Here is a 24,686-nt window from a genome sequence, read left to right on the forward strand (position 1 = left end):
CACTGACTGGCTCTGTGACCTTGAGCAAGTTGAGTTCCCTCTGTGTGCCTCAGTTTTCCCATTTGTAACACAACTCTTCACTTTGTGATCTACAGCTGGGAAGCCCTATGTAAGAGTTAAGGATTGGTCCCCATTGCCCCCCCTCCAGCCTCCAATTCTGCAGCTCCTCCAGCAGAATCCCAGATACTCCCTGTCAGTCGAAGTGCTTTGCAATCTGGACACCTGCTCCTGCCCCACTGACATCGCTGAGGTGTCTGCCATTCGTGGCAGGACCTCAGCTGACTCACCACTGTACTTGTGGGGAGGTGAGAAGCCACCACTCTTCTGGAAAGGGACATGGAGACTTTAAGGACCATGCCTGACAAAATCATGGCTTTTAAGGCCAGAAGGGACCGTTCTGATCATCTGGTCTGACCTTCTGTATAGCACGGGCCAGAGAATTTCATCCAGCTATGCCTGCACAGAGAGAGAATGGGTTTTTAAGGCATTGGCTTAAAGAGCCTCTCTGTGCCTCAGTTTCCCCTTCCCTTCACCTCCCTTGCCCATTTAGACTGTAAGCTCTTTGGGGCAGGTGCTGTGTCTCTGCAGGGCCCGGCCCAATGGGCTCTGGTCTTGTCCCTGCCTTCCCGCTGTCTCTCTGTCCTTATGGCCACATGAGGCTGGGAGCCCATTGTGGGCAAATCCCGGTGCCAGCAGGGCCCAGCTGTTTCCAGCCCTCAGCCTGCCTGGGAAAATAGAAACCCCTCTCTGCCAGCTGCAGCCCATCTCCAGGTGCTAGGGAGGGTGTTTAATTCACTGAGTCCGTGTGAAAATGACAGCCTCTTTCTGGGAACGGCTCCTCCTGGCCCCTCAGCCTCATGGGTGTAACACTATCCGGCCTGGCGGAGCTCTGAGTCCGGGCTGAGAGCGCAGATTAGTCATGGGGCCTGCTCAAGAGGCAGCAGCGGCCTGGGAACCGAATGAAGGGGCACAGGCTCGCACACCTGGAGCAGCTCCGGCACTGACAGCGATGCTCTCTGCCCCCAGTGGATCAGCAGATCCATGGCTCGCCAGGGCTGTCACTCCAGACCCATCCTCAAGCACCTAATGCCCCTAGATCTCTGCACACAGAATGGCTTCGTTGGCAGCCCCTCCGAGTTGGGATTTGGCAATGTAAATTAGAACCGCACTCAGCTGTGGTACTTAGAGTGAAAAATAGACCCGCAGACCCTGGGGCTCCTGCCGGGGTCGGGGGGGGGATTAATCTTGCTGGGGTGACGTGGGGCCGTTTCTTTCCCATCACAAGCTCTCCCCACAGGTGAACTTCTCCTTGCTCTGATTTAGCCCAGCTGCTGGGCCGTTGCACATGGGAAACTGGCCTGACCCCGGGGTTGGGGTTGAGGAGGAGGTTACAGACCCATTCCAGCATAGCCAAGTGGTTAGAGTATGGGAGACCTAGTGTCAACCCCTGCTTTGCCTGACTCAGAGTAGGGGCTTGCACTTGGGTCAGCCAGGTTCCCTAGCCACGGAGCTATAGAGTCCACCTCTCCTTTTGAAGCTGTTCCACTTGGTATAAAGAATTAAATCTATTCAGTGGCTCACAGAGCCACTGATGCTCTAGCCTAGTGGCTAGGGCACTCACATGGGAGACCCAGGTTCAAGTTCCTACTCTGAACTTGGCACCACAAGGATTTGAACCTGGTTCTTGGTGAGGGCCCTCACCGCTGGGCTTCTGGCTATACTGGGGTGGGTCGGTCTCTCTCTGGCTTTGATCAGAAATTCCATCCTGGATCTGAGGAAACTTCCATCGCAGCGGACACATTTCTGCGAAAAGGTTCAGTTTGGACAACTTGGCTCTCCTCCCCCCCCCCCCCCCCCAAGCAGCTCCATTTAACAACTTCCAAGAGGCGGTTCATCGCAGGCGAGGCCAGTGATGATGTCCTGTAGGCCACCCCCACCGTCCCCATGCCCCATCAGCCGTCCCACCTCACACTCGCCACCTCCCACACTCTAACCCTCCACAAAATAAGGAGATTTAAGGTCAAATTTTCAGAAGTGCCTAAATGACTCATTTCCAAAGGGATCCAGGTGCCATTTTCAAAAGCCTCTAAGCAGGTTCAGTGCCTAAATCACATTGGCTATGCTGATCCCAGTGCTTTGCTGGGAGATGGGAAAGCCCCTTAGCAAGCCACATCCTGCTGCAGCCAAGATTAAACTCCTCTTGCCAGCCCCTTCTTTCCTGTTAAATGGAAAGAAGAATACAGCAACATTGTCTCTTTCCTCCTCTAATGACTTGATTGGATTCCAACAATCTATTATACATGCTCAAGCACTGGGCATTGCTCTCTCTCCTCTGTCTTCCCCCCATCCACCCTTTCAGTTTTCTTTTGAGCTCCAGGAATGACCCATTGCTAGGAGGATGCAGAGAGAGAGAGCAGAGAATTTAATGTTGCAAGCGAGACACAGCCAATGGGCTCCCCGTACAGATGCCCTCCGCATCGAGGAAGGTTATATCTGGGTTGAGGGTCACGAGGAGAAAATCACTGGTGAATTAATCTCCTCAATGCAGAAGCCACTATGTGCGCTATTTGCCTGGCATCTTCGCCCCCTTCCAATCTGATAGTTGATTCCACGTTTACAAAGTCATTCTTCAATGAACCATTCACAGACATTTATTCCAGTTCATTGTATTTTGCAGGCTCTGTGCTGCCAGTGATACAGTGAGAGGTTTCAGGCGGGAGAGGGAGGGAAATCTTGTTACCTCATTTCTTAGAGGAATAATCAGACCCCCACCCCTCCAAAAAAAATTCCCTTTGCAAATTGGTCTTACAAATGCTCCAGACCTCTCTGGGTTGTTATTTTATTGACCAATACTGGTATGGCTGTTGCCACGGCAGCAAGGAGCTGGCTCTGCAGTGGAGGATGGGGTGATACTCCAGGGATGTGCAGAGAATATAAAAAGAAAGGGAGAGAAGAGAAAAGGGAGAGGTTGGTTTAGGGAGCGTCTGAAACTTCTCTAGCTGAAATGATTCTTTAAAGGGACAGAACTCAGTCCAAGTCCCAGTGAAAGTCCTATTACAGACCTCTCATTTTTGCAGTGCGATAGGGCCCTTCGGCAAGCAGGTCTTGACAGTGTTCATATTACGGTTTGTCAGGGGGCACAAAGGGCAGGAACAGGTGCCTGTCTGACATGAACTCAGCCCATGCATCCACCTTTTTCAAAGAGGGCCTCTGATTTTTGTGAGTCTCTGTTTTGAGGGGGCCTCAGGTTGGGTCCCCCAAAAAGGGAGATGTCCAAAATCAGCTAAAGTGAGGACGGCCCATTTACAAATGATTGACTTGAGACCTATTGGTAGCAAATTAGCAGGTGAGTGTACACACATGGTGAAAGCAAGGAGCGGGCCTCACAGACTGGCCTTGGCTTATTTGCCTTAGCCTGCTGTGAATTCCTGATGCCCCTCTTGGATGCTCTGCAGTACGGTTTGCAAAAGTAATAAACTTTCCAGCTAAGGAGACCACCCTACTGGACCATCACTGCTGTTAAACCCTGTGCTGAGCAACGAGGAGGGGCTGCTGGGTTTGGGGGGTGCGAGTTACAGGGTGAGTGGATTAGCGAGGTGCAAATTAGCCTGCTAGACCCTGCTCTGGGGTTCAAGTCTGCACAGCCGGATTTGGGACTGTCAGCCGAGGAATAGAAAGCTCAGGTGCTGGATTTCTGGCATGAACTTTTCGCTTTCTGTCCTGATTCTTTGACAATTATGGCTGCATAGGGCAGGCTCAGCTAGGGTGCAAAAGATCCATAGAGTTTAAGCAGTTTCCCCACAAGCATCTTGGGCAGGGGGTCCCTAAAACAGTCTCAGAAAACCCCTCAGGTCCTGCTTTTTGGCCTAAACTCTATGACTCTGGGAATCACAAGCAGCCCAGCCTCGGTCAATCACTCTGGGTCAATCACCCGTCTTGCATCTGAAGAAGTGAGGTTCTTACCCACGAAAGCTTATGCTCCCAATACTTCTGTTAGTTTTAAAGGTGCCACAGGACCCTCTGTTGCTTTTTACAGATTCAGACTAACACGGCTACCCCTCTGATACTTGTCACCCTTTTATAGTTATCCAAAGAAAAAATAGTCCCAAAACAAATGCAGTAGTCCAGGGCTAGGCCTACCTCCCCCAGCAGGGCTCTGACAGTCTGCAGAAGTCCTGGGCTATCCCTATTCAGGGAGCAAAGAATAGGAGGTCTGTTCTTCTGGGGTCAGCCAACAACTGAGCCGTCCCTTCATTACCTGACAGAGAGTGCAGGTGTAGCTGGGAGGGGCTGAGTCAGCTACAGCAGCTTGTTAACCCTCGCTGGCTTGGTGCAGGGCTAGTCACCCCATCCCAACAATTGATTATTAGTTTATTTGTGTCTAGCCCATTTGTACGACGGCTGCCACAGACAATCAATACAGATAAAGTGCCTGGGCTGTGCGAAGCTGCTGATTAAGAGATATGAGTGCCCCAAATTAATGGGAATTGGGCATCCAAATCCCCTAGGCATCTGACAGTCTCATCCTAAAGAATCAACCAAAAAGCGTTGCAGTTCACATGTGGAAATTCTATATTAGACCTTGTCCTGACAGATAAAGAGGGACTGATCACAGAACTAAAAGTTAATGGCACCTTAGGTCCAAGTGATCATGACTTGATCACATTTATCATGTGCAAGCAGAATAAAATCCAGACCAGTAATATATCTCTCTCTATATATAGATCTATATATAGGTATATATACACACCTGGTGCTTTAATAGGGACAATTTCACAGAGCTGAAAACAATTATGAGTCAAATCAGCTAGAAGGAAGAATATAACCAGAAGAATGTGAATAATCATTGGGAATCATTTCAGAACTAGATGTCCAAAAAGGCCCACAATTGTGTGCATAGAATTAGTCCCATAACTTAGGAAGCAGGGTATGCTAGTTAAAAAAACCAACAACAACAACTTGGTTGGTTTAGAGGGAAATTGAAGGCAGCTGTAAAAAATAATATATATATAAAAGATAACAAATGGAAGAGTGAAGTTGACAGTAATTAATATAAATCAGAAGTTAGGAATCGTAGAAAATTGATAAGGGAAGCCAAGGGGCACAAGGCAAAATCTATGGACAGCAGTGTTAAGGACAATAAGGAGTTTTTTAAATATACTGAGAACAAAAAGAATCCTGACAATGTTATTGGTCCATTACTAGATGGAAATGGTAGAATGATCAATAATAGTGCAGAAAGGGTGTTTAATAAATATTTCTGTTCTGTTTGGGGAAAAACAGGTAATGTGATCTCATCATGTGATAACACTCTTTCTTTTCCACTAGTATCTCTGGAAGATGTTAAACAGAAGCTACTGAAGATAGACATTTTAAAATTAGCAGGTCCAGATAATTTGCGTCCAAGAGTTTTAAAAGAGTTGGCTGAGGAACTCACTGGACAGTTAATGTTGATTTTCAGTAAGTCTTGCAGCATTGAGAAGTTCCAGAAGACTGAAAGAAAGTTAATATTGTGCTAATTTTAAAAAGGATAGATGGGATGACCCGGGTAATAGTAGTTCTGCCAGCCTGACATAGATCCAGGGCAGGATAATGGAGTGGTTGATATGGGACTCAATTAATAATGAAATAAAGGAGGATAATATAATTAATACAAATCAACATCGGTTTATGAAAAACAGATCCTGTCAAACTAACTTGATATCTTTTTTGATGACATTACAAGTTTGGTTGATAAAGGTAATAGTGTGGATGTAATATGTTTAGTTTTCTGTGAGGTATTTGACTTGATAGTGCACAACATTTCGATTAAAAAGGTAGAACAATATAACATTAAATGGATTAAAAACTGGGTAACTGGTAGGTTTCACCTTGTAACTGGAAATGGGGAATCATCATCAAGCAGATGTGTTTCCACTGGGGTCCTACAAGGGTCAGTTCTTGGCCCTTCGCTATTTAACATCTTTATCAATGACCTGGAGAAAACATAAAATCATTATTTATAAAGTTGGCAAATGACACAAGAATTGGGAGAGTGGTAAATACTGAAGAGGACAGCTCACTGATTCAGAGTGATCTGGATCGCTTGGTAAATTGGGTGCAAGCAAGCAATAGATGTTTTATTATGGCCAAATGTCAATGTATACCTCTAGGAACAAAGAACGCAGGCTATACTTGCAGGATGGGGGACTCTATCCTGGGAAGTAGTGACTCTGAAACAGATTTGGGGGTGATGGTGGCTAATCAGCTAAACAGGAGCTCCCAGTGTGATGCTGTGACCAAAAGAGCTAATGAGACCCTGAGATGCACAGGAATCTCAAGTAGGAGCAGAGAAGTTATTTTACCTATTTGGCACTGGTGTGACCGCTGCTAGAAGGCCGGGTCCATTTCTGGTGCCCACAGTTCAAGGAGGAGGTTGATAAAGTGGAGAAGGTTCAGAGAAGAGCCACGAGAATGATTAAAGGATTAGAAAACCTGCCTTCTAGTGATAAACTCCAGGAGCTTAATCTATTTAGCATAACTAACAGAATGCGAAGGGGTGACTTGATCACAGTCTATAAGTATCTACATGAGGAACAAATATTTGATAATGGGCTCTTCAGTCTAGCAGAGGAAGGTCTAACACGAGCCAATGGCTGGAAGCTGAAGCTAAACAAATTCAGACTGGAAACAAGGTGTAAATTGTTAACAGGGAGGGTAATTAACCATTGGAACAATTTACCAAGGACCGTGGGGGATTCTCCATCACTGACGATTTTTAAATCAAAACAGGGCGTGTTTTCTAACAGCTCTGCTCTAGGAATGGTTCTGGGGAAGTTCTCTGGCCTGTGTCATACAGGAGGTCAGACTGGATGATCACAGTGGTCCCTTCTGCCCTTAGAATCTATGAATCTATGAGCCAGACCAGATGCCTGGGACAGCGCCAACCCAGAAAGTAGCAATAAGGCAGAAGCACGGCCCAGATCCTCTTGGCCTTGCTCATGCAAGTAGCTTCCTTGAATCCATGGATGGGCAGCCATGGGAGATGGAAGAGACTTGCCCAAGGCCACCCAGTGAGCCAGTGCCAGGATGAGAACTCAGGTCCTGACTCCCAGGCCTGTGCTCCAATCCCTAGGAGACATTGCTTCCCCAAGGAGATCTGCTCCCCAGCTTGTCTCGGTCCCTGTTTCCTGTGATTCTGAGTGGCTAAGGGCCCGATCTTCCCGTCACAGAGAGTTTTACTTAAGAAAGGACTGCAAAATTGGATCCCAAGGAGCTCTGGTCTGTCTGTAGGAGTTTTCTCTGCTTTTCCAAGTCTCCTCCCTCTCCCTTATCTCTATAGCATAGTAATGTGCCCTAATGCAATATATTTCGTCAGTTGCCATGGAATCCTACGTGAGGTCACCAGATAGAATTAATTCCCCCCTCCCAAGGGAAGGGTAATTAACAAAAAATGATGATAACCAGAACCCACTCCCCGCTTTGCCCTTAATTCCCTTGGAATATTAGAGATGGGCAGACAGATTCACGCAGACCCGCCTTCCACAGGGGCGGGGGAGGCTGCTGGAGTCTTGTGAGTCTGGCTCCTTGCATTAGCCTGCCTGCTGCCAGGATTTCACCTCCTCTCCCAGAGGTGCCACACCTGCACCCACCGCTCTCAGGGCCCAGCGTGGCACTGCAGTGATAGGGATCTGATCCAGTTGGAGTCTTTCCATTGACTTCAATGCGCTTTGGCTCAGATTGGAGGTGCCCGTCTTCAGCTGCCTGGCTGCTTTCACGTCCTCTGAGCAGGTGCCCGCAGGTAGCCATGTGGGGGCGGGGGGAGTTGGACGTGCTGTCTGGAGCACTGAGGCAGCTGAGTCACTCGAAAACCTGTGGTATTGCAGCTAGCGCAGGAGCCTGGGCAGGCAGGACTCCTGGGTTCTATTTCTGCCTCTTCCACCTACTCTAAGTGTATAAGCTGGAGCAAGTTGTGTCACCTCCTTTTCCCCATGCCACAAAATGGGTTTAACAACCCCCACCCTCCGGACAGTGGGGTCAGGACTATGAGACCTGGAGAGAGCTGCTGGGGGACTCCTGGGGACAGGGCAGCAGGTAGGACTGCAGAGCACAGTGCAGAGATGGTGACCGGCAGGCACTAAACCCGGCCCCTGGGGAGATGAGCCAGCCCCTCACGGGGCGCACCTACAGGGTCAGGCATATTGGGCAGCGCTGTGGATGGAGAGCTGTGGTGATAGATACCACAGGGACAGGCGCTGTATAAAAACAGATGGAAATCATGAGCACACTGCACTGACCCTGAGCGCCATCCCACAGTGCGGTGCTTGGCATATAGAAACTGCCCCAGAGCCCCTGCTCCCCACATTATGGGATAGGAGACACAGACCTTGCTGGCAGGACAGTTGTAAGATGTGCTGTGGGTTCGGTTCAATCTGGTGCTGAGGGCTGGGGCCCCCTCCTTCCTTCCCACTGACCCCCGGGGAACAGAGGATGATTAGCTCCTTGCGCCATCCAGCTCTGCACATGTGGACATGCCAGAGCAGCCTTGCTTTCCGGATGTCCTAAACTGCTGCAAGGACAAACTGCTCCATGATCCTGCAGCAACCGGACCTGGGCATAGGGAAAGTCTCTGGGCCCCTCAGGCTTCTGGTTGGACATTCCCTCCAAACTTTCCCAAACCCACGGGAGCTGGGACCTCACTACAGAGCCTCTGCAGGGTCATCGCTGTGACTAAGCGGGCCAGACACTGGATGGGGGGTGGACCATGGGGAGGCTCCAAGTCATTGTCTGTCCATGTGAAGTAAACAGGCCTGATCCGAGTTATCTTGTCTGGGTTTGGAGCAGGCTTGGCTCACCACAACCCAGCCTCGCAATGAGTCAGGGGCAGAGCCGAGAGGCAATTTCCTCCAATATGCGTTTGCTCTTGAGATGTTTGCAGACTTCCAGTGGGCCAGCTGAGCCTCAGCCCTCACGGCCTTCGCTTTCTGTTCCTGGGTTGGGCCTCTGCCTTCCCCTCAGCACCCACGGGCAGCTCTGCTTCTCCTCGGCACCCACGGGTGTCTCTGCTTCTCCTCACTGCCCACGGGTGTCTCTGCTTCTCCTCAGCACCCATGGGTGTCTCTGCTTCTCACTGCCCACGGGTGTGTCTGCTTCTCCTCAGCACCCACAGATTGCTTCACTTCTCCTCACTGCCCACAGGTATCTCTGCTCCTCCTAGCACCCATGGGTGTCTCTGCTTCTCCTCAGCACTGTCAGGCAGCTCTGCTTCTCCTCAGTACCCACGGGTGGCTCTGCCTTCCCCTCAGCACCCACGGGCAGCTTTGCTTCTCCTCAGCACCCACAGATTCACTTCTCCTCACTGCCCACAGGTGGCTCCGCTTCTCCTCAGCATTGGTTGGTGGCTTGGCTTCTCCTCAGCCCACGCAGGAGGCTCCTCTTCCCCTCAGTGTTCACAGGCAGCTCTACCTCTCCGGAGCACCTATGGGCAGCTCTGCTTTCCCTCAGCACCCACGCACCCTTCCTGTCCACCGAGTCTGGCTTTTCTTTATACAATCCTGAGCTAGCCCTAGTGACAAGGCCTAGGTATTTCTCTGTATGCAGCCTGAGCAGGCGCTTCCCACCCCATCACATATTTGTCACCCTAACTCTGATGCTCCCCTTTCCTCAGCCCCCGCAACAGCATCTCTACTCCCTGCCAAGGGCACAGAAATTCCAAACCCTGCTCTTTAGGGGGGTGCCTGCTTCAAGCCCTGTTTGCCAGGACATCCTGGTAAAGGCGTTGTGAGATCCGGGGGTGCAGCCCCGAGCAGAGCACTGGGGTCAGGACTCCATCCCAGACTCCGACACACTGTGCTGCCACACTAGAGAAGTCACTTAATAGCTTTGTGACTCAGTTTCCCCCTTTGTAAGCTGGGGATAATGATACGCCCTGCCTCACAGGGCTATTGAGCGCTTTGAGATCCTGCTTTGAGACGGCCCAGTCAGGGTGCTGCTTTTGAACCCAGGGAATGGAGCGAGCAGCTATTGAGCTGTGGCCCAAGAAGGGATCTGGAAGAAGGCTTTTTCCTGGCTGCCTTCTGTGGCTCTGGGAGTGGCCGGCCCACGCGATCCCCGATCCCCAGCTGCGCCCCCCACTCACACGTGAAGCGAAAGCCTTGGAACCGCTGGGGGAGCCGGGCCCCAGGTGGCTCGACGCAGCGGGGCTCAGGGTTGGCTCCTCGCTTCCTCCCGAGCACATCCTACTGCGGAGCACAGTGCCCTGGACAGGGGGTGGCAGGGGCGCCCGTGGGGCCAGGCTCCCGAGGCGATGGGGCAGGGGGCCGCCCCTGGGTGCAGCAGACCCTTTGCAAGCCGGCCGTGCGCTTTGCGCTCCGGCTGCCAGTAGGAACGCAGGCGATCCAGGGCAGGGACCGCGGAGGGGTGTCGGGAGGGGCCGTGTGTGGGGCGAAGCCACCTCTCGCCTTTGTGGTGGGGGGCGAGGCGGGGCGCTGGCTCCTCCTGGGCTCTTTAGGGAACCTGCCCGCATCGCCCCCACCCCAGCCAACCCTGCGCACACCCGGGCGCGCAGCCTCCCCTCCCCTAGCGCTGGAAATAGAAGCCGGCCCTGCCCCCCTCCCCTCCCCTCGCTGGCTGAGCATCGCAGGCAGGCGGCGGAGGGGGAGGGCCCTTTTTGCGGTCCCAGACCTTCCGCCGGGTCTCAGTCTGCCGGCGGCGCGGCGCAGCGCGGAGGGGCTGCAGCGGAGCGCGCTGGGCTGGGCACCCCCCGTGGTCTCACCTCCTCTCTCTCTCTCTTCTCTCCCCGCTCCGTGCCCCTCTCTTCCCCCCACCCAGCAGCCGGCGTGTTAAATGATTTCAGCGCAGGCGGGATGCTTGGCACCAACCTGAAAAGCCTGGAGCTCAGCGGCGAGGGGCCGGAGGAGCTGAAGGGCTACCGGAAGGGGGCCGAGGGCAAGGGCGGCGGCATGATGCCCAAGCGGCCCAAAGCGCCCGGGGCGCACGAGCTGCGGGTCTTCAAGTCGGGCAGCGTGGAGAGCCGGCTGCCGCCCGGCCCCAGCCTGCGCAAACAGAAATCCCTCACCAACCTGGCCTTCCTCACCGACGCCGAGAAGAAGATGCAGCTCTACGAGCCCCGCTGGAGCGACGACATGGCCAAGGCGGCCAAGGGCGGCGGGCGCGGGGGACTGAAAGCCAAGGAAGCCCCGCTCATGTCCAAGAGCCTCTCCAAGTCGGAGCACTCCCTCTTCCAAGCCAGGCTCGCCCCCGGCCTGGCCAAGCCGCCACTGGCCCCGCTCCCGTCCAACCTCGGCAAGCCCAGCCGCATCCCCCGCGGGCCCTACGCCGAGGTGAAGCCCCTGAGCAAGGCGCCCGAGGCCGGCGGGGCGGAGGACAGCAAATCCGACGACGAGATCCTCTCCAGCAAAGCCAAGGGCCGGGAGAAGCCGCAGCAGCAGCCGGCGCCGGCGCCCGGCCCAGCGGGGAAGGGGCAGGACGAGCGAGCTTACCTGAAGGTGGACCCGGAGCTCGTGGTGACTGTGCTGGGGGACTTGGAGCAGCTGCTCTTCAGCCAGATGCTGGGTGAGTCCTGTCCCCGCGCCCCCCACCCGTTACCGCCGGCGAGTTCAACTCCGGAGCGGGATCCGCCGAGCCAGGAGGGAATGAATGAATAGGGCCGGGGGAGAGAGCAGGAACCCTGCCCCCCTGGAATCCAGGGGCCCGCGGTTGAAAGCGAGGGCGAGTTTGGGGGGAACCTCCTCTGCCCTTTCGGGGCTTGGTGTCGGCGTTTGGGTCCAGTTGAGGCTGCGATCAAAGGGACTGGCGGAGAGTAAGGAGTGAACAGTGCCCAGTCCCGGAGGAGCCACTCGTCTCCTCCTGGGTTTCTCCTTCCCCTCTTCCTTTATTCTGCAAGGCGCCGGCACACTGAGGCTTTTACGTGGCTTTTCCCCCCTGGGTATTTATCAGTGTTTCGTTGAGGTTCTGCCTGAACCCCCCCCCCCCCCCCCCAGCACACACACACTTTGTCTCCGGAGAACAATGCTTGCTTTGGCCAAGCGAGCCTTTCCTAGCCCGAGAGAAACCCCCTGGCTTGGCGGGGCCGTGCGAGCTCGAACAGGGAGCGGGGGACGGCGCCAGGGAGGAGAGAGCAAACGCCCCCCCCCGCCCCCAGGGACAGAAATGTGGGGGGTAGAAAAGCGGCGCTTTCCTGGGCGTCCTTGTGATTGTTTTGGCTGGTAGAACTGACAAGGGGAAGGGAGAGCTGTGAGATACAGCCATCATCCTGGGCGTGCGCGTGTGTAAGGGTGTGCATGTCAGGATTATCTCAGCCGTGTCATTGACACGGGGAAGGGATAGGTGTGAGGTGTCAGACATCAGCCAGGGACCACAAGACGGGCTGGTGTTTTGTGGTGGGGGGAGTGATGTGCATGCCAATGTATGACTGACATGGGGAAGAGAGAGCTGTGAGATGTCAGGCATCAGCCAGAGACCACAAGACGGGCTGGTGTGTGTGTGTGCATCTGTGTCAGGGCGTGTGTGTGTGTGTGGGGGGGGAGCTGGAATGTGACACTCAAGAGGAAAATGGATGACAGATTGTGCCTAGCATCCTAGGGAGAGGCAGCTGCAAACGAACCAACTTTCGTTTTTGCAGCTGTGATGATCGCAGCTGTGAAAGGGCAGATCTCTGGGGGGGGGGGAGGCGTGGGTCCACAGGCAGAGGGGAGGCACCGGCAGCGCCGAACATGGGCTGTCTGAGGTGACATTCATGCAGTAAATACAGCGGTGCCCTGAAATATTGCGTGCTGTTGACCACTGGCTCTGCGGAATGGTTGTATGTTTCATGGGGGGAGGGGGGGATGCGCGTGCTCTTAGCAGTGCTGCTGAGTGCCCGTGGCAGGCAGACATGGAGTGATCTGTGGGAGAAGGGGGAGTGGCCGCTTACCAGGGTCTGTTCCAGTCCCTATCGAGTCCCTTGTTTGTGGTACAGCTGCAATACAAGCGTGAGAAGCAGGCTACTGGGCCGAAAGATGCACTGATGCCTCCTGTTAAGAGACAGAGAGTCATTTGATGAAGGGACACCCGGTATCAGCTCTGCTCTGACCATCCCCTCTGTTACTATGGCCATCCCCCCCCCCCCCCCCCGTGGTATCACTAGGGACATCTGTCTGACAACAGCAGTGTTCATGCTCCGGCACGGCTCTGCTGCAGTTCTAGTCCCCGTCTGGAGTCCTGGACTCTCTGTAACCCTTCCACGAATGGGCGCTTCGGGGGGGCACCGACCAACGGGTGTGATCTGAGCTGGGGAATAAGCAGCAGCAGCTGATCTGCTCTAAGCACAGAAAAGCCTGTTTCTATGCAACTGCCCCCCATGATCAAACACACACACACACCGGAAAACAGCTGATAATTGGCCGGAGCGGTGTGTGGGGTTAGTGCTGCCGGCAAGGACGCTTTGGAGAACAAGGTGGGAGGGGCAGACTGGGTGAGCTTTTGCTTCTGGAGGTTTGGGCTAGCAGCCGGCTGTGGTTGATATGGACATGAGCTTCACAGCCTTCATCTGTTACACTGCAGACATGTATTTGTCCACATCACACAAAATTACCACACCCTGGAGTTTGATTGGCAGCCACTGCTCAGGGCTGGGATGGGGGGGGGCAGTGGGTCAGAACTGAGGGGCATTGGCAGAGCTCAGGGTGGGTCCAGCACTGGAAAAGCAGGAGGGTCTGCAGAGCGGGCCTGGAGTGCATTGGCACGGCTGCAGAGGGGGAGCCCAGGACTGGAATAGCAGGAGGGTCTGCAGAGCGGGCCTGGAGTGCATTGGCACAGCTGCAGAGGGGGAGCCCAGGACTGGAATAGCAGGGGAGGAGACTAGAGATTTGGTCGGTGTGAGGTGCCTGGCAAAGCTGGCGAGGCAGAGGATGGAAATAGCAGGAGGTTCTGCACTTCAGGAGCAAGATGAATCTGCAAAGCTGCACAGCGGAAAGTTGCACAGCGTCTGGCTGTTCTTTTCCCAGCTCGAAGCAGCAGCCAAGCCCTGGCTTTCAAGTGCTTACGATATTCACACACATTTCACAAAGGATGAAATATTAAAGGACCGGGGCCTTGGCGAGGCTCAGCATGAGCTGGGGAAGGGGTGGGAGGCTCCATCGCTGGCTTGGGTTTCAAGGCTAAACACACAGAATATCCCATTTCCTTGCAGACCTGGAAAGCTTTCCACGTCCCCGTCTTGGCTGAGAATCCGCCCGCTCCCAGTACAAGAGGGGAGTGTAAATCCTAACGCTAGAAGGTTTGTCAGACACACAGGCCTAGACCCAAATGAAAGGAAAAGGCAGCCGCGAAACCCGATCCCCTTCCCCCCCCTCACTGGGAGCCCCCTGCCCCGCTCAGCTGGGCCACAGATGCTTTGCCAATACCACGCCCCAGATCCCAGTCACCTTGCAAAAGGCAGGATTAGAGACTGGCTCTGGAAAAAATATTATCGGCCCCCATGTGTGTAGTTTCCTGGCACACTTGCAGGAGTTACCTGAACACGAGCTAGAGGCAAAGTGGGTCTGGGCATGGTAACGGCACTATCCAGCCTTGGAGCAGGGAGAGAAGGTCATGGGATATCTACCAGTGACACCCTGGAGGAAAGACTGGGCCAAATCTGCAGCTGTTGTAGTTCATCGCAGCTCCATTGGCTTCAATTGACTTTCACCAGTGGGGGTTCAGGCCTGTGATTTATGTATTGTACTATGTCTACGCATGGATTTCCTTCCAGCCCAGTGCCTCCGTCTCCAGACGTAACAGTGCCTTAGCACTTTGTCTCCAAGGAGCCCAAAGAACATCGCAGCTATTAAAGAATTAAACTTCCCAACCCCTGTGAGACAAGCAAGTGTCCCCATTGTGCAGAGGGGGAAACTGAGGCACAGAGTGGTCACATTTCTTGTCCAAGGCCACACAGTGAGGCAGCAGTGGGAATCGAACCCAGGAGGCCTGATAAGCCATCATTTGCTCCAACTAAATCTCTTCCCAAAGCCAGTAATAGAGCCCAGGACTCCTGATTTCCAGTCTCTTACTCTAACCCAGGGGTAGGCAACCTATGGCACTCATGCCGAAGGCAGCACGTAAGCTGATTTTCAATGGCACTCACACTGCCCAGGTCCTGGCCACTGGTCCGGGGGGCTCTGCATTTTAATTTAATTTTAAATGAAGCTTCTTAAACATTTTAAAAACCTTATTTACTTTACATACAACAATAGTTTAGTTATATATTATAGACATATAGAAAGAGCCCTTCTAAAAATGTTAAAATGTATTACTGGCACGCAAAACCTTAAATTACAGTGAATAAATGAAGACTCGGCACACCACTTCTGAAAGGTTGCCGACCCCTGCTCTAACCACTAGATCCACCTCCTTCTTCAGGCCCAGAGCATCCTCTGCTGATGGCAAGCCGTGGTCCCACAAATCCAGCTTTAAGGTTAGGTTTTGGAGTCTGGCTTCCATCTGGCAAGTGGCAGTCCAGGTGCTGGATTTGCCCCTAATCAGCAGACCTGCTTAGACTGCAGAACTGGAGTGGGGAATCCAGTTCTCCTGCAATATTTTGGCCCTTCCACATGGTAAGGAAAGGGTCATCCTGAAAAGATTCAGCATGTGCTTGGTCCTACAGATCAGGGAAAGGTCTGGGGCCCCTGTTATTTTTTCCGCACTGGTTCCTCCATGGCTAAACCCAGCGAATGGCCCGGTCATGTAGGGAAGGAAGTGGGGCTGGGCGGGAGCCAAGGTCTTCCTTTAAACGCAGATGTCTTTGGTCATTAGCAAACAGTCCCAGGACTGTTCCCCTTTCCTGGTGTGGTAGCGAGTGCAGCATGGACTCTGAGAGAGGGGTCAGGCCAGGCTCACAAACCCTCTGCCACTGTGGATGCTCGACTCTGACTTCAGCTCGTGAGGAAGAGCCCAGATTCACCCCCATGTCTAACCCAGCAGCACAGACCTGGTGGAGGAACATCTGCCGAGAGGTGGCAGGGGAAAGCAGCTGTGACTTCCCTTTCCGCTTGAGAGGCAGGTGGTCCAGTGGATGAGGCATCCGGCTGGGACTCAGCACAGGCTTCTATTCATAGCTGCAAACAGCTCCCTGCGTGACCTTGGGAACGTCCCCGCTCTCCTCTCTGAGCCGCATCTGTGAAACAGGGATAACGACACACCCCTTCGAGATCTATAGGTGATAAGAATCGCTGCATCCAACTATCTTAGGCACTATCTGGCCTCCAGCACCACAGTGCCTGAGCACCTGGCTGTATTTACCGTGAGGTAGGGCTGTGTTACTCTCTCCATTTTACAGGTGGAGAACTGAGACACAGAGAGTACCTCTACATTGCAAAAAGAACCTACCCCCAGTGAATCTCAGAGCCTTGGTCAGCTGACTCGGGCTGGCAGGACTCACACAACAGGGCTAAAACCAGCAGTGTAGACGTTCCTGCTCAGGCTCTGAAACCCGGGGAGGGGGTGGGTCTCAAAGTCCGAGCAGGAACGTCTACACGGCTCAAAATCAGTTGACCTGGGCTCTGGGACTTGCTGCTGTGGGGGTGGCTTGCAGAGAAGACGTAGCCCTAGAGAGATTACGGGTCGGATTTTCAAGGGCAATCAGACACCTAAAGATGCAGATAGACACCTAGTGAGATTTTTTAAACCAGTGGGAGTTAGGCACATACGAAAAATCCCATTAGGCACCTAAACCCCGTTGAAAACCAGGCCCTATGGCTGCGTTGCACACTAGCCCTGGGTTTGAGCCCAAGCCTCCGTTCCATCCACACACCAATCAGTCTGACTCGGGTCAGCAAGTGCTCAGCACCCGGCTCCTAGGACCCTGCCGAGGGTGGGGGGTGGAGCCCATGCCCTGCTGACTCGGCTCCACACCCTGTCAGTTTGGCTCAGCTCAAGCTGCAGACCTGAGTCAGAAGGTCAGCACCGTGCGGTGTGGATGCATTAGCACAGCTGTGAGACCTGGGCCCAGCCACTGCAAGCCCAGTGTGGACACTCCAGCACGGGCTTGGAAACACTGAGTCCACAAGTCCCTCAGAGCCGGGCATAGTGTGCAGGGCAGACGTACCCAAAGTGACTAGCTCCAAGTCACGCAGGGATTCTGCAGTAGGGTGACCAGATAGCAAGTGTGAAAAATCGGGATGGGGGTGGGGGGTAATAGGAGCCCATATAAAAAAAAGCCCCAAATATCAGGACTGTCCCTATAAAATCGGGACATCTGATCACCATATTCTGCACCGACGCAGGGAACTGAACCAGGTCTTTGGAACGCAGGCTAGGGCCCTAACCACTAGGCTATCCTTCTTCTCTGCCTATATGTCTAACATCCCCGGCTTTGTGCTTCTTGGGTGACATGCACCTCTACAGCATTGGGTGGGTGGAGGCGGGAGGAAGGGAAACGATTGTGGGTTATTTTTCATCATTTCTGTACCATTAATTAGAATGTCCCCAGCTTCCTCCCCAAAAGGGGAAGGGAAGGGCCAAGCCAGGGAGCTCACAGCACTAGGTCAGCAGGATGGAGATTCACATTGTTTCCGGCCTTGCTGCTCAGGGGAATTTCAGGTTCTGCTTTGATTCTTTCCTCCCAAGCTTGTGTTTTTGGGCACTGTCTTGCTTCTAAATCAGACTGAGGAATGCCAAGGTTTCTCCAGCCAGCCAGCTTGGCCTTGCTCCATCCCTGTGATCAGAGCTCCCCCTTCCTGGCTGAGCCACTGGACTGACCCAGGGGTGACCAATGGCATGTGGTGGTGGTTTATGTAAGAGTGCCCTTATGGTGCCTGTGCAAGCTCAGGATCGCTGCATACAATCTGGCACTGGGCTGCAGCAGGGCCTGCTTGCTTCTCTGTTTTTCCAGGACAACCACTCGCCTCGGGTACTTTGGCGATTTGGTTTTAAGCTGGTGACATGCCGAGAGGTTGCACCACTTCCCCATGGGGGATGCTCCATGGGCATCCCTCTGAGTCCAAGTGAATCAATAGATACCCATCAGGGCAGAGAGCGACCGCAGGGTCGGCTTTAGGGCAGGATATTGCATCCCTGGGGGGAGGCCCACTCCAGTGATGTTCCTCCAGCACAGGAAGCGAGGAGCGGCTCAGGACCCTCCAGGCCCAGAAAGCTGCCTGGGGCGGGGGGCTGTTCCTTCCCTTGTGTGAGCAGAAGGGCAGGACTGTTCCACCAGGCTCCTAGGACAGAGGATGGCTTATGGTGCACGTCCCCAAGGGGCAGTGGTTGGCCAGCAAAGGGCCATGTCTGCAATCCACCCACCCCACAGCTGCCCATCATAAATGCACCACGCTGTACCTCTGGGAACACACTGCCCCTTTCCTAATCTTTGGTCCCCGCCAGCTGGAGTCCTGGAGCAAGAGATGCATCTGCCACCATCACGCCGCCCCTTGTGGTGCTGGCCAGGGCAGGATCTGGCCATATGTGTAGGAACCACTTCACCCACAGGCAATATGCAGCCAGCTCTGGGATGGAATGCAGCAGCTGGGTGGCAGTGCCCAGCAATGATCCATTGAGGAAGAATGCCATATCTAGTAGGGACTGCAAGTGCAGAATATGCTCCCAAGTGAGGACCTCATGAAGGGAGAGATTGGTTCGCTGGAGCCACTTCGAGGGCTGACAAGTTTCTTCACTGGCATATAATCAACCCACTGCAGTCCCTGCTTCAGGGCACACACAAGGCAGTACACCAGCGCAAGAGAGCAGACAGTCCACAGCGGTGTATCCCTAACCCCCCGGGCTCAGGAATGTCCGGTCTCTATGGGGATCGTGTTGAGTCTATGGGGAGTGAGGATTTGCTTTGATGGGCTGCAGCCTGGCTACCGTTCCTCTCCTTGCCATGCACAACCGCCTCGGGAATCCGCTCCATCCGCCAAAGGTTTCCCCGGAATGCAGGGAGTTGCCTTTCATGCACTTCACAAGGGACACTCGCTGTGGGTTTCCCATCTGAACCCTGGGAGAGACGGGGCTGTGTGAGAACAGAGGTGCTGAGACAGCCAGCTAGAACAGAGAGATGAACAACAATGCGAGCCCCAGCATAGAGACAGCCTACGCCTTGGTGTGCCTACGTCACCCTGCACTAGACCCAGCCTATGGAGCCCGCAGGACTTTGCACATGGGGCTGGGGGGTACTGTAATTCCCAGGGTGGAGGGTAGCTCAGTGGTTTGAGCATTGGCCTGCTAAACCCAGGGTTGTGAGTTCAATCCTTAAGGGGGCCATTTAGGGATCTGGGGCAAAAATCTGTCTGGGGATTGGTCCTGCTTTGAGCAGGGGGTTGGACTAGATGACCTCCTGAGGTCTCTTCCAACCCTGATATTCTATGTTTCTTGATGTCAGCCCCAAGGGTGTATTTGGGATGTGATGTCCAGCACAGTGACAGGGCTGTGTTACACTGATACCAACCCATCACAAGATGTCACTGAAGCAAAGAGCTTAGCAGGATTCTGAAAGGATTAGACATGTAAAGGATTAGACATGTATAATGAAACTATTACCTGCAATGACGCTGGCCAGGATTAACATGGTGGAGATGCTGCAGGGTGTGCTAGCCTGAATGCCCTCTGTGGGAGTTGGGGGCTAGTCCCTTATTGCCCACTAGGGGCATTCTTGCACCTTCAACTGGTCATTGGGCAACATGGCGGACAGGACCATTGGATGTGATGGATCCCAGTCTGACCATTGCTAGAATCCACACTACCTCTCACACAAGCTTGGCAGAGATGCCCGTCCATTCTCTGCTTTGGCTGCTGGACTGTTCAGTGAAACCTTGAACTCCTGCTGTGGCTGTGGAGGTGTATCCATCCACCCTGGGGCTATGGAGAAGAAGCCCTCACATGGAGCTGCCTCTGGAAGACAGAAGTAGATTCTCAATTGGGCATGATGGTGTCTGCTAGAGCAGCGAGACTCAGACTTCGGCTCACGAGCCACAAACGGCTCTTTAATGTGTCTCCTGCGGCTCTTTGCAGAACATGATATTAAAACATTGGTTAATAATTCAATCACTCAGTCTCAGTTATTAACCAATCAGGATGCTTTTACTATGTTATTAACCAATTGTCAAATAGTTGGTCAGTCATTTTGCTGTGACACTAATATATATGTAAATGAAACAATGAATTCACACTGGCTCCTTTGGGTAATGTTGATCGTTAATTTGGCCCCTGAACCACTGAGCTCTGAGTGTCACTGGACTCGAGGCTTGGAGCATCTCTGAGCTCTTCAGTCTCCTTGCTGTGGAAATACACTCTCTCGCATGGCCTGTGGAGGACGCGTCCACCAGGATCTGTCTCGTGCTCTAACTGGCCACTCTGTTATCTACCATGCTTTTTCTGGGAGCCATCCTTAAATCCTGGAAAGCCGCTGATTCTACTCTTTGGAGGGTGTCCCTAGTGGCCAGGACACTGGACTGGTGCAATGAACCACCTGAGATGGAAGCTCTGAAGGGAGAAGACTGGACAGACTCAAGAGAGTAAACTTTTAGCTTTAGTTTCAGATTGTTACCGGTTAAGTCCTGGATCTGTTCAATCCATAGGAGCTGGGCCCTAGACTTCAGTTAGCTCAGGATTCAGTCCCGGGAGGCAGGAATTGCTCCTGTGTAAGAGGATAACTTAAGTGCAACCAGGCCCCATGGCTGGGAGTCAAGGGAGCTGGGTTCTCTTCACTGAGTCACTGGGTGACCTTGGGCAAATACCTTCCCTGTGCCTCAGTTTCCCCACCTGTAAAATGAGGATACTAGTAGCTCTTGGAGAGTTACAGACATAAGGCACAATAGACAAGCTGAGTCTATTATTGTATTATTTCCCCATATTTACCAATGGCAGAATAGCCACCGGAAGTACATGACCCATGAATGGACACGGGCATTCAGGCATCTAAATCTCATCCCCATAGCAACATACTTAATATGTGTGCAGCATGTAGTGCCTTCTCCAGAGGTCGGGCATCAGCTGGGTAACTTCCTTGCAGGGGGCAATGACCATAGAGCGTGGAACAAATCCAGACTGGTACAGGATCCCGTTTGATCAGACTAGACAAGGAGATGGTGTTCAAAGTGCAGGTAGGGCTAGGGAAAAGGGACTGGGTGGAGAGCCATGGGAAGCAAAGCTCTTTCTTCATCCCCAGAGCAGCATGGACAGCAGACGTGCCGGTTCCGCCCCCACACACACACTCCAGCGATGTGCTTCACGATGGGGCATCTGCCAGAGCTAGAGGAGAACTCCATCTTTGCATTCAGTCCTTGGCCTGTCCGTGGTGATGGCCAGTTGGTACCAAGTATGAGGTATTTTTTATGAGACCCACCAACTCACCTGAAATTCAACAGGCAGATATCGTACCAGCTTTCAGTCACTGCGGAAGTAGTTGGCTGTGAACCGGTGGCCTTTGCGTGAAAGCCTCTGCCTCCCACCATCAGTCCAGAGCCATCCACTCCCCCTTGCCTGGCGATTTATGCGCTCTGCGGGTGCTTTGCTCACTACTGCCTGAATTCTCATCTCTGCTTCATGGTCCGTAGGCCAGAAGGACACACAGGCCTTTACCTTAGTGCAACACTGGCCAAAATGTAGGATATTTGCTGCCTCATAACATCTTATTGTTGTGGGGTGTCACTAGGGTGACCAGATGTCCTGATTTTATAGGAACAGTCCCGATTTTTGGGTCTTTTTCTTAGATAGGCTCCTATTACTCCCCACCCCCTGTCCTGATTTCTCACACTTGCTGTCTGGTCACCCTAGGTGTCACCCATGTAACAACACCCAAGTCTTTGCAAGGACTGCACAAACAAAGCCACCTCCATAAATCAGGAGAAGCCTGCACCCGCTGGGAGAGGCCACTGGCCCCATCAACCACATGTGTTTTACAGAGACTATTTCTAACATCAAATTATACCTTCCATGTCATCTGGAGACAGAGGTTTCTCATCAAAGCTCGACGGGAGCTGGGATTGCTAACTCCACTGGCAGCAGGCCCCGGCATGACGGGGCATAGAGACCATGTGGGCAGTGTGGTGGGAGAACCCAGTTTAGAATGTCTTGAAGCTGCTTTTCTCTCTCTCTCTCTCTCTCTCTCTCTGTGTACACAAGGGGACATATGATGTGTGTGTCTCAGTACATGCTGTAGTTGCCGTGTGTGTGTGCTCTCTCTGTGTCTGTGTGTGTGCTCTGTATGTGCGTGTTTGTGTCGGTGCAAGAGTGCATATGCTGTGTCAGTACATGATGTATTTGCAGGTATGTATGCTCTCTGTGTGTGCACGAGTGGGTGTGTAGGTGCATGGGTGCATAGGATGTGTGTGTCAGCACATGCTCTATTTGCAGTAGTGGGTGCGCTTTGTGTGGCAGGGGGGATGAATGGATGGAAGCAGGCGTGAATATGTACAGTGGTTTGCCATGAAAAGGTCAGCACTTCCCAGGAGATTCCTAGGCGTGGTGTCTGAAATCCCACAGGTATTTTCTGTTCTAGGTTTAGCAATAATGCAGCTGGCTCTGGGCAGCACCTATTGTAGAGGATGACTCTTAAATGGCAGCCAGTGAATGGAGGGGTGCGCATGTGGGCAGGGGCCAGCATGGATGTGCATGGGGGCAAGACACTATGCGCCTCTGTCTCCTTGCATCCCCATGCCATGGCCAGGTACGACAGAAGCCCATGTTCATGCTGGCTGGCCCCGGATAGTTGGGATGGAGCTCTTCCTGTACTGCGGTGGCCAGCTGCAGAGGAGGGAGCGTGCTGCTTCTCCTTGAACGCTGGGAACGTGGGAGGCATGTGGCTCAGCAGTGCTCCGGGCTGTCAAGTCACAGGTACGCCCGGTGTGTCCAGTATCATCACCTCTGGCTCACAGCTGGGGAACACAGAGGGGAAGGGACTGGCTCAAGATCACCCAGCAGGTCAGAATGGAACCCAGGAGTCCTGCCTGCCAGGCCTGTGCTCTGCCCACTAGGCCAGGCTTCCTGTTCAAGAATGTTCCCTTCCTAATGGGGTTGGCTGGGGGCTGGAGAGGCAGCAGGCTGCCTGTTTGAGAAGAGCCAGGTCCCCAGACGGGGAGATGGGAGGATGGGGAGGGAAGGAGCCAAGCCGCCCACAGTCTTCCAAAAGCTCATGGGCACAATGGCCAACTCAGGGGGCAGTACCTTGCCACCTAGTTCCGTCACTGATTGACTAAAAACCCCTGTCATTCACAGCAGCAGGGAAGTTGGTAGGCTGGCACATGACAAGTCCTGCTCAGAGGCAGCCCCACTCGCAGAGGAGGTGATGCTGCCCAACATGGCCGTGCGTGTGCCGCTCCCCATCTCACCTGCCTGCTGGCCACGGGGCCTGGCGCCTCCCGCCCCTTCCCCCAGTTATTGCTGCTCTGTTTAGTTAAGCGGTAATAGGGCTGCGATGCTGCTTTACAAGGCAATAACCCGGCCCCATACGCGCAAGGAGGCCAAAGGTCGAGTAGCTCCCCCGCGGCAGCAGCGGAGTGTTGCCTTGTAAAGCCACACCGTGGTGCTCAGAGCGCCATTATGCTAATGTTGTTCCGCTTGCAAGTCCCCAGTGCCCCAGCACTCAGGTGAGACGATTGGTAGGGGATGGATTTCCTTCATGCCAGCTGTCAAATCTGGAGTAAAGCTCCTGAAATTGGGACATGGGGTAGAAGAGGAGGGAAGGATCCTGCCATCCTGTCACCCTCTGGTCCCAGGGCTTCATCTAGATCCTTCAAGTGACCGCTGCTAGGTGCCTTTCTTGAAATGAAACGAGATGGCTGTAGTGGCCTCTAGGAGGATACAAGCTGGTAATTTCCCCTTTGCTTAGCATGTGATGGGCGTGGCGAGGAGGGTGTGCTGACACCAGCCAGGAATCACTGAGCCCGTTGGTTGGGAAAGGTTGTGTGTTCTTGCAAGAAACTTTGAATTGGGGGATGGGGGATGAAAATCAAAACATTTTCTTCCAAAGTTTTCAGTAAAAAAAGTGAAACCCCCCAAACCTGATCTTATTTTTGTTGTCCCCCCCCCAAAAAAAACGTGGCTTTGGTTGCCTAAAACGAAATGTTTTGCATTTCAATTTCTTCACTGAAAATTTGAAAATTTTGCTGAAACTGGCAAATGTCCATTTTGATTGAAATCCATTTTTTGTCCCAAAAAAACATTTTGAAAAATGTGGCCTAGACTCATGCTGGTGAGGGGGCCTATTAGGAGAGCCAATATGCCCATCTCCAAGCAGACATGGGCAGGGAAACCAGCAAGAGGACAACTCCACAGCTGGGCTCTTAGCTCAGGAAATGAAAGCTCGGGGCTGGGAAGTTGAGACCTGAGCATCACTTGGTGTTGATGTTGCCCTGCCTGAGGGATTATCCCATCAAGGTCCTGACCTCCTAGCCAAGCCACTCCTGGGTGATGCAACCTAAGACTTTTGCGCTAGGTGATGCAACTCCGAGAACCTCCAGGCCTGTGTGATGCATGGTTAGCAGCCTGATGCAATTCCCGGGGCCTCTGGCTCTGGTGACATATGCCAGAACGCTCAGTAGACCCCTTGGCTCTGCCCAGCTCTCAGTTTATGATCACTGTGCATTGTGTCCTGGGCTTTGCTTTGTGTTTTCCCTTGCTGCAGCAGCCCCCACTCCTCTCAGTGGCTGGAGCATTATTTCCAGCATGAGTCCCCTTTCCCACCATGGCCTCTGTTGGTTTCCAGCACCCCCACCCCTGTCACGTTCAGTTGAGTT

The 24,686-nt window shown here is 53.3% G+C and overlaps 1 protein-coding gene across 6 annotated transcripts in view; it reads left to right on the forward strand.

Moving 5' to 3' along the window:
• Nucleotides 1-24,686, forward strand: part of NAV1 (neuron navigator 1) — a 302,165-nt gene that overhangs the window by 112,357 nt on the left and 165,122 nt on the right. For 4 of the 6 annotated variants that reach the window (XM_054026395.1, XM_054026399.1, XM_054026397.1 and 1 more), the window contains exon 4: nt 10,810-11,553. The exons of 1 other annotated variant lie outside the window; for it this stretch is intronic. In XM_054026395.1, coding sequence (XP_053882370.1) covers nt 10,810-11,553 — 744 coding nt within the window. The remainder of the gene's footprint in view (nt 1-10,809; nt 11,554-24,686) is intronic. One more of the 6 variants, XM_054026398.1, reaches the window with a different exon arrangement.

This window comes from Malaclemys terrapin, chromosome 4, assembly GCF_027887155.1.
Source record: "Malaclemys terrapin pileata isolate rMalTer1 chromosome 4, rMalTer1.hap1, whole genome shotgun sequence".
In the NCBI taxonomy this organism is placed as follows: Eukaryota; Metazoa; Chordata; order Testudines; family Emydidae; genus Malaclemys; species Malaclemys terrapin.